Source organism: Erythrolamprus reginae, chromosome 1 (genome assembly GCF_031021105.1).
Source record: "Erythrolamprus reginae isolate rEryReg1 chromosome 1, rEryReg1.hap1, whole genome shotgun sequence".
Taxonomy (NCBI): domain Eukaryota; kingdom Metazoa; phylum Chordata; class Lepidosauria; order Squamata; family Dipsadidae; genus Erythrolamprus; species Erythrolamprus reginae.
In genome coordinates, this window is record NC_091950.1 from 367287069 (window position 1) to 367300591 (window position 13523).

The following is a 13523-nucleotide window of genomic DNA, read 5'->3' on the forward strand; positions in this document are numbered from 1 at the left end:
TGATTGACTGTCTTTCCCCTTATACTGAATATTGAATAATTGTACTACTGAACTATTACTTTCTCCCATTTTTTCTTCCCTTCCTTTTCTTTTCCATACATTGAGATATTATTACTGGAGTCATATTGAATTAAATGCTATTTTATTGATAATTTGAACCCTAAATATAAACTGTCTTTCTCTTGTTACTTCTTAAGTGTAACAAATTCTGATATTCTTTTAACAGTTCTCTACTAATTGTATCTTTAAAAACAAAAACAAAAACAAAAAACCTTTACTACATATACTGCAACTTTCTATACCATCTTAATTACTCTAACCTCATTACTTCCGACAACATTACATATACTTCTCTACACCACATACATCCCTTTACTACAACATACACACCATTTATATACTGTTCTAACGACTTCTCCTTAATACAAAAATGTCTGCCTCAAATCAACCAACCCTTATGAAATCTTGGAAGAAAAACCCCAACCAGCCTGCAACACCAAATTCAACCCAGCAACGCTCAGCTGATTTGTCAGACAAAACATCTCTCCAACAACAAACACAGGAAATTCCTAACATATCACTAAACGCCTTATTGGAGAAGATGAACAAAATGCAAGATACACTAGATATTAATTTCGAATCCATAAAGGGAACGATGGGAGAAATGAAGCAAGACATCAAGAAAATTCAAGAACATGCGGGTTATCTTGAGGAGCGAACGACCAAATTGGAAGACCAAATGGAAGTCGTCTGTGAAACAATTACCAAGAACACAGAAAAAATAAATAATATTGAAGAATTAACCAACAGGATGGATACCAAATTTCAGTTTTCAGAAGCAAAGGCAGAATACACCAACAAATCCCTGGAAGAGTCCCTTATGAACCTGGAGCTCGAGAAATCAGCCTTTTTTTTGCGTTTCCAAAATATTACAGAAACCGATCAACAAGACCTTCCCTACACGGTGGCGACAATAATATCTAAAATCATTGATAAACCAACGGACGAAATCTTAGCACAAATGGACGAGGTATACCGGCTTACAACTTCATACGCTAGACGAAACAGACTCCCACGAGAGGTCCATGTACGTTTTCTCAAAAGGAAATTCAGAGACGAAATTTATAATGCCTCTAAGGATAATCCAGCCACTCATCAAGGCCGAGATATAGTAATCCTACGCCAAATCCCGAAGCGAGTAAGGGAGAAACGCAAACCCTATCAAACGCTAGCCACCAAATTAAATAAAGAATCTATACAGTTTAGGTGGATGATCCCAGAAGGAATGACGATTACACTTCTGGATAAAAAATATAAAATTTCCACTCCTGAAGATGCAAGAGACTTCTACGCCCACATCTTGAAGATGGATCAGTCTGCCCTTAAAGAATTCGACACTAGAGACACTCCCCGAAATGAAGAAGCTACCCTTGATGACAATCAGATAAACAATGATCAAGAATTACAAAGTCAGAATGATGAGTCAAGCAAACATGGACCAGTCACCCGGGCAAGAGCTGAGGCAAGAAAGGAGAAATTTAAGGAACCAACACCACAACAATAAACAACCTCAAATCACACTATTTTCAACAAACATAAACGGTCTGAACTCATATAAAAAGAGACAAAAAATATTCCATAAACTATTTGAAAACAACTATGATGTAATCTCACTACAAGAAACCCACATTAAAAATGAAGATACTACTCTTTTAGCTATTCCCAACCCTAAAATTAAATCTGAGTTTGAATTCTTTTGTGCTTCCGCTTCCGAAAAAAAGAGAGGCATAGTTCTATATGTTAAAAAAATTTATTCTCCAACATTAATATACACCGATGAAAATGGTCAATTACTAATTGTGCAAATAACCTTACAAAATAAAAGAACAATAAATATAATATCAATATATGCACCATCTGTTAGACAATCTTCCTATTTTAAAAATTTACACAAAAAAATATTAGAATTAGATTTAAACAATTTTGTGATAATTGGAGACTTTAACGCAATAGTTGATGTAAATAAGGATTATAAAGGTAACTCCAAGTGCCGTACCCGTAACATCATTCCCTCTACTTTTCAACAAATAATTTATGAATACGCCTTAAAAGACATTTGGAGATACTTTTACCCTAAATCTACACAATATACCTTTTTCTCTCCCCCCCATCGAACCTGCTCACGTATTGACATGGCTTGGTCTAATATAGAAATAATAAATCAAATAATTGATGTTCAAATACTCAATGCAACTTGGGCAGACCACAACCCCCTCCTACTCACAATAAGAGACAACACTTACAATATTCCGCATAGATGGTCAATGTACTCAACAGTGATAAACCAAAAACAATTCCAACATAAAATACAGAATGATATCCCCCCTTTCATCCAAATTAACTTCAATGGCGAGATATCCAACGAAATAGCGTGGGACGCCACTAAAGCATATATACGCGGTATTTACATCTCATACACAGCAAACAAAAACAAAGAAAAATATGCACAACTTCAAAAACTAAACATTTCTCTTCAAGAAGCAGAAAAGCTACTCTGCAATGATCCTAAAAATAACATAACTCTATTAGAAATAAATACGATCAAACATCAAATAAATTTAATAACACAACAACACATTGCTCAAAAGGTTAAAAATGCGAAACAAACATATTTTGAAGCGGCCAATAAACCAGGACGTTGGCTTTCTCTCAAATTAGCCCATCAAAAATCCGATAGAAACATAGATACTTTAGTTGACCCTTCTGGACAACTGAAAACGACCAATTCTGAAAAAAACAAATTATCCAAAATTTTTATCAACAACTCTACCAAGTCTCAAATTTGGATGCCGATTTAATATCAAAATATTTACAAACAAATGAACAAACAACTATGATAACAGATGACCAAAGAACTCTTCTAAACAAACCAATTTCTATTTCAGATATTGAGGCTGCAATAAACAAACAAAAAAACAATAAAACCCCAGGACCAGACGGAATCCCATCTGAATTTTATAAATTTCATATGGATATAATGGCACCCATACTCTTAGACATCTATAACAATGCGCTCTCACATGCAAAACTGCCCGCGTCCTGGTTTGAATCCTATATAACCCTTATCCCTAAAGACATTGAAAATAGACACCATTTGGAGAATTACAGACCGATTGCATTACTTAACACTGACTATAAAATATTTGCATCAATAATTGCGGACAGACTAAAAAATATATTAAATAAAATTATCCATTCTGACCAAAACGGATTCCTTCCGGGAAGAAACATTTCCACAAACACAAGAACTATACTAAATGCCTTGGAATACTATGACAAAAATTATGATAAAGCAGCTGCATTAATATTTATGGATCTCAAAAAAGCTTTTGACAGTCTCCAATGGCATTATCTTATAAATCAAATTAAATTCATGAATTTCGGCTCCAAATTTTTCAATCTAATCAAAACTATTTATTCTACTCAATCGGTCAAAATTCTTTTTAACAATGATATTACCAACACAATTACTATAACTAAAGGTGTACGTCAAGGATGTCCTCTGTCCCCACTTATTTTTATTCTGGCCATCGAGACCTTTCTTAAGACTATAAGAAACAACTCACAAATTCACGGTATTATGATTAAAAAAGAACATTACAAACTGCAGGCCTTTGCGGATGACATTGTATTCATCCTACAAGATCCAATTCAAACAGCACCCATTTTATTTGACGAAATTTATAAATTTGGTGAAATATCTGGCCTACAAATCAATAAAAATAAAACACAAATTTTGACAAAAAATATGATACCAAAAGAGATACTTACCTTGGAAGAATTAATTAAAATAAAGACCACAAAAAAAATTAAATATTTAGGAATTTGGATGACTTCGAATTATGCTACGATCAAAAAAGACAATTATGAACGATTAGTTAAAGAAATACAACAAGATCTTAACAGATGGTCAAAATTAAACTTATCTATTATGGGAAAAATAGCTGCCATAAAATCAAACATTCTTCCAAGGTTTCTTTACCTATTTCAAGTTGCTCCAATAAATTTGAATAAAACTTTTTTTAATACTCTTCACAAACAAGTAAAGAAGTTTATTTGGACCAAGAAGAAGGCCAGAATAAAATTGAAAAACCTTCAAGACCTTAGATCCAGGGGTGGACTTGGACTTCCAGATTTTTATATGTATTATCAAGCTACCATTTTAACCATGATTAAAAATTGGATTACGCTCCAAAACACAAGACTCTTAACTCTGGAAGGATTTGATCTTCTTGCTGGGTGGCATACTTTCTTGACAGCAGACTACCACAAAATACCCAAATACTTCAAAAATCATTACTTACGCAAAACACTAATAACAATCTGGTTTACTATAAAAAAAAATTACTACACCTCAATACCAAAATGGATATCCCCCAATGAAATACTAACTTTTCCCAATCTCTTCTCGTACTCTAAAACTCTGAGATACCAACAACTACTCGACGAATCAGATGCTCTTATTTCTAAACAACAATTGAACAATCAAGGAATTAATATAGATTGGTTAACATATTTACAAATTAAACTAAAATACGAACAACACAAAAAGCAATTTGGATTTCAAAATAATAATGTAATAGACACGATTCTTTTCGGTCCTTCTACAAAAATGATCTCAAAATTGTACAACTACTTACTAATCCAAGAAAATCCCGAAGAGCAAGTGAAATGTTGTATGATAGCTTGGGCTCAGAATTTTGGATATACGATTAACTTAATTGAGTGGGAGAAAACATGGACATCAAATTATAAAATGACAACTGCAATGTCTTACAAGGAGAACCAAATTAAAATGTTTTATCGTTGGCATTTGCCCCCAGCAAGAATATCCAAAATGTTCCCCAACTTTTCACCGACCTGCTGGAAGTGCAAGATCAAACCTGGAACCTACTACCACACATGGTGGACATGCCCAATTGCACAAAAATACTGGACAACAATTCAATCCCTAATCGACCAAGTCATGTCAATCAAATTACCACTCAAACCTGAGCTCTATCTTTTGGGGATATTCAGACAAAACCTTACTAAGACACAAAAATACCTTATACTACAAATTATAACTGCAGCCAGAATATCATATGCCTCTCTTTGGAAATCTGATCAAGTACCCTCTTTCTTTACAATAATTACGAAAATTAACGAATGTGCTGAAATGTCTAAAATAGCAATGGAAGCACAAAACAAAAAAGACTCAGAATATTACGAAGCATGGGAAAGTTGGCATAAATGGGTTTCTCAGAAAAAATACAAAAAACTCTTATTGTAAAGTTCATACGTTACCACACCCAAAAGTACCTTCAACACTTAAATTAATATTAAAATAAATTAGAAAAGAAGCACCAAAAACTAATCAAATTTGCAACAAGAAAACATATCAAATCTCTTTTTATCTGTTTTCTAACTAACTTAACACACACTATAAACATACTGACTACTTTCAGAATAACTAATCTTTATACACACCCATTATATCACCTATATACTCCCCACTCTACAATTGAACAAAAGTCGTCCATAAAAACGTCTGCATTAAATGCAGATTCTTCTCTCTCTCTCTCTTCCTTTTTTTTTCTCTCTCTTTCTTCTTTTCTTTTCCCCTCCTCTTCACAGCTAGAACTTTAATGCCAATATATGTATACTAAGAAATACTACATTTGAGTCATTTCCATATATAAATATTAAGATTAGTTATTACATTTCTTCTAAGACACTTGTGTATTATAACTCACTTGTATTACAATTCTATTATAAATGTTTTGTTTTTGAATTCTCCCTCCCCCCCCCACCCTATCCTACCCCCAACTTTTCGTTCTGTCCCCCCTTCCCCCAATCCCCTTCCCTGTTTTTAATTATGCTTGTAAATAAATAAAGTATTTTTCAAAAAAAAAAACAACGGGCGCTTCAGCTGGCAAAACGGGTGAATTTTGGGCTTGCACGCATTAATTGCTTTTCCATTGATTCCTATGGGAAATATTGTTTCGTCTTACAAACTTTTCACCTTAAGAACCTCGTCCCGGAACCAATTAAGTTTGTAAGACAAGGTATCACTGTATATCTAAACCCAAGGGTCATTGGTTAACCCTGCTGTTCTGTTCGGGTCTGTGAGACCCGAAATCAAGGTTTGAGACCCTGTAAAAAATTTTCCCTGCATATCTGAAACTTGAAATTTCATGACTTTTCATCATTTCAGGGGTTCTCTCTATGAGAATTTTTTTGGGGGGGTGGGAGGTTTCTTTCTTGCTGAAAAAAAAAACTCCCTAATGTTATGTTCCCGGGTCACCCTGACCCGGACCGAAAACTCTTCATTTGCAGTGCTTATGTTTGGTCTTTTTGAAAGCTTTTTTCACTTGGAAAGTAGTTTGAACATTTCTTCACACAATGGAATGAAAATTGAACTGAAAAAATTAATCCTTATTGGTTTATTTTGCCCATAAATGTGCCTCCCCCCCATTTTTGTGAAAGTTTTTTCAATTTATGGATAGTTTTGCTTGCAAAATGCAGTCTATTTTACTGGAGTTGGTGTGGGAATGGTACCTTGAACATTTCTGAATATAAGAAAAATATAAAGGAACTGAAAAAAATGATTCTTACTGTTTTTTTAACATCAGAAATAAGGCCTCCCCCCCCCCCCTGGCTGCTTGCAACAATTTTCACTTTTTATTTTTTTATGCTCCAAATCCGAAATATTCTTTAAAATCTTACGCATTCATTTACTCAATTTAACAATGCTGATCATCAAAAAAAAATTTGTGGGGGTGGGGGAAAAAATTTTTTCTTGGCAAAAAAAAAGTCACATTTACTCTGTTCGGGTCATATAGACCCGGATCAAAATGATTTTTTTTAGGTACTTGAATTTGGTCTTTTTGAAAACTTTTTCCACTGGAAAACTAGTTTGAACATTTATGAACATAATGATATGAAAATTGAACTGGAAAAATTGAGACTTATATTTTTATTTTGATCAAAAAGCCCCTCCCCCCATCCTTTTTGAATTTCATGTCAATTTATATTTTTTAAGGCTACAAATCCCTAAGGAATTTTCCCCCAAAAGGTTTGATATACTAAATTGAACAATCCTGAACATAAGAAAAATATAAATGAACTGAAAAAAATGACTCTTATTGGTTTATTGTTTTATACTCGAGTATAAGCCTACTCGAGTATAAGCCTATTTGAGTATAAGCATGGGGGGCCATTTATGAGCAAAATAAACCAATAAGGATCATTTTTTCAGTTTAATTTTCATATCATTATGTTCAGAAAGGTTCAAGCTACCAATCCCACACCAAAATAGAATAGTAAAATAGAATGCATTTTGCAGGCAAAATTATCAATAAACTCAAAAGTTTTGATATACTAAATTGAACAATCCTAAACATAAGAAAAATAGAAATGAACTGAAAAAAAATGATTCTTATTGGTTTATTTTTGAATATAAGACCATATCATTTTATACTCGAGTATAAGCCTACTCGAGTATAAGCCTATTTGAGTATAAGCATGGGGGCCCATTTATGAGCAAAATAAACCAATAAGGATTAATTTTCTCAGTTCAATTTTCATATCATTGTGTGCAGAAATGTTCAAGCTACCAATCCCACACCAAATTTAGTAAAATAGAATGGATTTTGCAAGCAAAACTATCCATAAATTGAAAAAACTTTCACAAAAACGGGGGGGGGGGCACATTTATGTGCAAAATAAACCAATAAGGATTAATTTTTTCAGTTCAATTTTCATTCCATTGTGTGCAGAAATGTTCAAACATGTTTCCAGGTGAAAAAAGCTTTCAAAAAGACCAAACATAAGCACTGCAAATGAAGAGTTTTCGGTCCGGGTCAGGGTGACCCGGGAACATAACATTAGGAACTTTTTTCGAACAGAACAGCAGGGTTAATACATAAATTGAAGTATTTGAGTAGTGGGGAAGCTGTATTTAGTTTACCCGACTCTTTTCACAAATATCAATCTCAGATAAGAGTAAAATCCATATGCAGTAGGTCACTGTAAGCATTTCTAGTCACTGAGCTACAGTATTTCAATGTGCATATGGGCTATTTGGAGAAAATTCATACATATCAAATTTCATATTTCATATTCTTAATTTATATGTTTCTTTTTCTTCTCTAGGCGTGGGAATCCTTTACATTTGTGCAGAGAAAGGTTTAAAAAGATTCAAAAACTCTGGCAACAACACAGTATCACAGAGGAAATAGGACATGCACAAGAAGCAAATCAAACTTTAGTAGGCATTGACTGGCAGCATTTATAACTTATTTTCTGCATTCTAGAACTGAATAATTCTTTCGTCATCCAACAATATATGTCAAGCAAAAAAGAAATAGGAAACAAAGGATGGAAAATAATAACAAGAGGAATTTTTTTTTTCATTTTTGTTTTATACATTTATTGGTTACCATAACCATATAATTTTACTGTGTAGCATATTTAATTAATAGTATTATTTGCACTGAGCTTCCCTCACAATCTTTGTTGATTTCTCTAACTTGGCTGAGTGAATTTGTACAACGTTATACTAGGCATCTACTGAAACTTCCTTTGACAACTGATGGAAGAGGAAAAAATTGGCTGAAATGGCATCTTGATCAAGCACCATGCTGCAACACTGTGGTCTCCTTTTTGTAGTAAATCTGAGCCATTTTGCATTTTAGTACATAAACTGTTCTATTCTTGGAATTAGTTGAAAACAGGTGCAAACAATGTAGCAATGGATTTATTTACAAGAGTGCTAAATAATGCTAATTGAAAATGACTTTGTAATCTGCAGTCTCGCATGGCTCTTCTGGCATTAGTCCTTTTAACTAAAAAAACAACAACTTCCTAAGGAAAACTAATTATCCTCTTGAAGTCCTGCACACTTTAGAAGTATTTTGTGTGGATTGTGATATTGACATAGTAAGCAAGGATTGTTTTCCACAATATGATTGGTAGACTTTGATATTACATTTTTTTCTTAGAATGTAAGATAGAACTTCATCCCTTGGAGGAGTCATGTAAATCTTGATTTGATCTTAAATGGAAGAAGCTGAGAATAATATTTTTTAAAATATTTACTCCATTTTTCAAGATCCTGGATATATTAGCCTTTTTACAATTCTTATGATGAAATAGAGGAACCCAGTATCTGTGGGGGTCCAATTACAAAACTTAATAGTTATTAATTTCCTTCGCAGGCACCAACAAACACATGAATTTGCACTTGGCTGGCATTCAGTAGAGAAGTTTGTCAATAGTATACTTTATAAGTATATTGAAAACTGCACAGATTTTGCACATCAGTGCTTGAAAGCAGTGAATTTTCTAAATATTGTACTTTCTGGAGAGTTGTCATCTGTCCTTTAAAATACAATTTTTTTAAAAAAAAATGCTTTATTACATAATCATAATCTAGTCTAATACTGATAAAGTAGGGAACCTTTATCACCAGTACCCTGCTGAAAAGCCATCCTTTCAACATGCGTTTTCATGTTATTTTTTTAACCAACATGATGCATCACTTCAATGCTGTCTTGTCAGAATAGTGGCTATTAATATCAGATACATAAAAGTTAGATGAATTTGACTGCCTTTTATTAGGGTGAAATTGAGCAGCCTGATTACAGTCTTCCTAATGCATTAGTAGTAACCAAGCCTCTTTTTTTCCTCTACGTGTTGAGTATCTGGCAGTAGTCTTCGCTTTCCTTCTTCCTTTAGGTTGTAGACATTTGGTGCGACTGATACATTTAATTTGCTAATTCTCTTCTAACACAATTTATTCAATATAAAATTTATTTTAAGATATACACTGGCATTTGATTCTGTGGTGTCCCCCTCACCCCCCGTGATTGCATAGATAAATCAGAAACAAGAATGAAAAAGTTATTTTTTAAAAACAGAATTGTACAAATTAAATATTGGGAGAAATGCCCCCTCCAGGTACTACAGATCAAATGAAGATTAAATACCTTGATGGTTTTAAGGTCATGACACACAAAGTGTGTAATTTATCCTGGTTTTTTCCAAGGTTGCTCCTTCAATTGCCCATTTTCTTCTCTGTTTTTCTTTCAGCATGTATTTATGTTAATTATAGAAATATTTATATAACAAGCTTTCACTATCAGGGAATTCATACCTGTAACGAATGACTTTCATATCTGAACAACTTGTAAAAATTAAACTGTATCATATGTATAAAAATAAGAATAAATGCTTTAAGTGTTGTTGATATTTAATTAATGCTTGAATCTTCACTTTTTAAAGAGGCTGTTCTGTTGAAGACTTTAATTGCTAACTTGTTAAAATGCCTTGGATACATAGCATCTCTGGTTCCCATTTTAAAAAATAGTTTTAAATATTGCAGTCAATCGCATCATTCTACAATGCTTCTCAGGGTTGAGCTCAAATAATTCAACATTAATAAAATTAGTACCTCAGAAGTTACTTTCAAGTAGTTTTTGTGACTGTATTATACTGTATCATGTGATTTATAAATATATAAAAATAATACCTTTAGTCATTTGATAACTTAATAATATTTTTACATTTTTCAACATTATTACTGAACAATCTTTCCCCCCCTACAATTTCTTCAATATGACTCAGGTATGGAAAGATTATTTTGTAGGAAACAGGCAATGACAAACCACTTCCAAAATGTTGCCAAAAAAACTTCAGGTACTTCTCCAAGTAATTGCCAGGAATCAATATTGGGACCAAAAGAGAGGAGGGAGACAGAGAGAAAGAAAGAAAAGGGAAGGAAGAAAGAAAGAAAGAAAAGAAAAAGAAATCTAAATCCCTCATAATTCTAACATGAGAAAAGTTTGTTTGTTAATATTTCCAGAATACTTTTTTAAAATGACTTTATCACTTATGTTCTGGCTTATTAATTCAGCAAGAGAATACCATTAGAATACAGATGCTTCTGCAGTCTTCTCTTGCTCCGCTAAGCAGTGTATGCGTAAAGAAGCAACTGTTGTCAAGCATTAGGTGCCCAGAACAGAAGAATGTGTGAAGGTTAATCTTGTAAATTGTATTAAGGTTACTTAGGAATAATTAGCTCTGACCAAGTGGTGTATATTTTCCACTCCCAGAATGTTTCATCAAGTATTGATGTCTTAGAAAAATAGGAAAATGTTTATTTGCTTTACTTAGTATCACATTTCTAAATTTAAGCAGAAATGGAATTGCTACATATTTTAACAGGATAAATATTAGCATAGGGTACTATTGAACAAACTCCCCACAAGATGTGCTTTTTACAATCACAAACTGTTCGTACTTTCAGCATTGGCATAATTTTAGAAGTTGATATGGATGTTTGAAAAACGTTGGGCTGCCTAAGTGAATAGTTGAGAGGTGCTAAAGCATTTCATCTAAATAATTTTCAAGGATGAAGAGCCTTTCTGCTTTTACTGCTCTACCATATTTTTTCACTGTTTTGCATATTAAGAAATTTAAATTGAAAATTACCCCAAATCCTTTCTTAGAAAAGGATAGGTAATCAAAAATTCTTAGAATTTTTTGTAATAGTATCTACAGTACCTTCGCATTTAGAAAATCATATCTACAGTATATCCACTTTTAATTGACAGGACAATTATTACAAGCTGCATAACAGAAAATGATTGGGTCAAAAGACCCTCATAAATTGGAATTTCCATCTTCTACAATAGTGGTTTTATGATTTCTAGAAATATTATTGATCTATTTTTCTCTTCCTTTCAAATAAGTAATTTTAATACCAGAGCACCTTGCTGAAAAACATTTCACGAAATCAAATGGAATATAGTTCCACTCTCTTATTCTCTTTATTCAAAGAAAGTAACATAATAATTGACATTATGCTACTTCAAGGAAAAAGAGAACAAGAATAAATTCTCATACAAAAAATATACATTATTATGATGTGGCACAGAAATCTGATTCTGCTCTTTTTACTGATTACAGTGAATATTCTTGGTCAGTTGTGATGATTGGCAATTGGAAATAAACTTAGATTTTCTGATATGGCAATAAAAGAAAATATTGAGTAAAAAAAGAAACCAGATAAACCCCCCCATCAATGAGAAATGATAGTTTGAGTTGAACATGTTTAGATTTGAGGTAAATTTTAATGCAATACAATAAAATTCTGGAATATTTACAGAACATTTGTATAGCACACAAAGAATTAGCACAGTGAAATAGCCCCAATGAGATTTCTGAAACCTTTCTAATTAAACCTTTTAGCAACTGCTTTATATGAATACTTGACTCATATTGATCTAATTAGATCCATAATAAATCAGGATTATACAAAATCTAAGGCTTCTGTTAGCATATTATGTTCATACTGAGTCTTGCAAATGTAGGAAATAGATTCCCATTTCCCTATTTTTCATATCTGGTTTAAAAAACTATCATAATGAAATGATTCCAAAACTCAGCAAAGACTTGGAGGATTGTCTTAATACTTTAAAATATATCAGCCAATATTGTAGGATTTGGAAGTTATTTGAGGAAACCTTCAAACTCTCATTATAAAAAATACAAGCAAAATGACCAGAAGAAATATAACACATGCAGAATTGAATAAAGGTAATAAAGTTTTTCTCACTCTTCATATTCAAGCAATTATCAAAGTGATAGCTCTTCAGCTTCGACCCTTGAGATAACTGCTGCAGAGGTGGTATTCAACAGGTTCTGGAGAACCAGTAGTGGAAAGTTTGAGTAATTCAGAGAACTAGTAAATACCATCTCTGACTGGCTCCGCCCCCATCTTTTCTCTGCCTCCTGAGTCCCAGCTGATCGGGAGGAAATGGGGATTTTGCAGTAACCTTCACCTGCAGTGGGGAGGGAATGGAGATTTTACAATATCTCCCCTGGAGTGGGGTGGGAATGGGGATTTTATAGTATCCTTCTCCTGCCACGCCCACAGAACCAGTAGTAAAAAAAATTTGAATCCCACCTGTTATTAAAATCCTTGCCTGCCCATCACCTCTTACTGGGACTATTGCAGTATAATTCCTTGTGGCATTTCTACCTTCTCAGTTGCTTCTCAGTGGCATGAAAAAAATCCTTAATCCCATTTACTGAATGTGGTAACTCTTTATTTTGATGAGAGTTACAAATAGGGCTTCATGATTCCTCCTTAAAAGACAGCTTTGTTTTTCCACCAGATTTACAGATGAGCCAGTGTCAGCAATTTAGGTTAAAAGATACTGGTTTACAAAACTATGTACTGTAATCTTGCTTCTATAAAATTATCCATTTCCATCCAGTGTATAAAAATTCAGTGCAACTAACTTTGTTATTGCTATATAGTCAATAAACATGATTGAATACAGTTCTTCAATTGCAATTTTAAATATCTGTTCTTGCCCAAAAAGAAAAGGGAAGTTTTCTATATACCTTTTTAATTTCCCAGTCAGTAATTTTTGTATTGTCCTATTTTAAGTATGCATAATCCAGCACACACA

General features: G+C 33.1%; 1 protein-coding gene across 3 annotated transcripts in view; it reads left to right on the forward strand.

Moving 5' to 3' along the window:
• The window catches only part of UBR2 (ubiquitin protein ligase E3 component n-recognin 2), a 97359-nt gene extending 87061 nt beyond the window's left edge, over positions 1 to 10298 (forward strand). For all 3 annotated transcript variants that reach the window (XM_070734510.1, XM_070734509.1, XM_070734511.1), the window contains exon 47: positions 8197 to 10298. In XM_070734510.1, coding sequence (XP_070590611.1) covers positions 8197 to 8338 — 142 coding nt within the window. In that variant the 3' untranslated portion in view covers positions 8339 to 10298. The remainder of the gene's footprint in view (positions 1 to 8196) is intronic.
• Positions 10299 to 13523: the final 3225 nt, after the last annotated feature.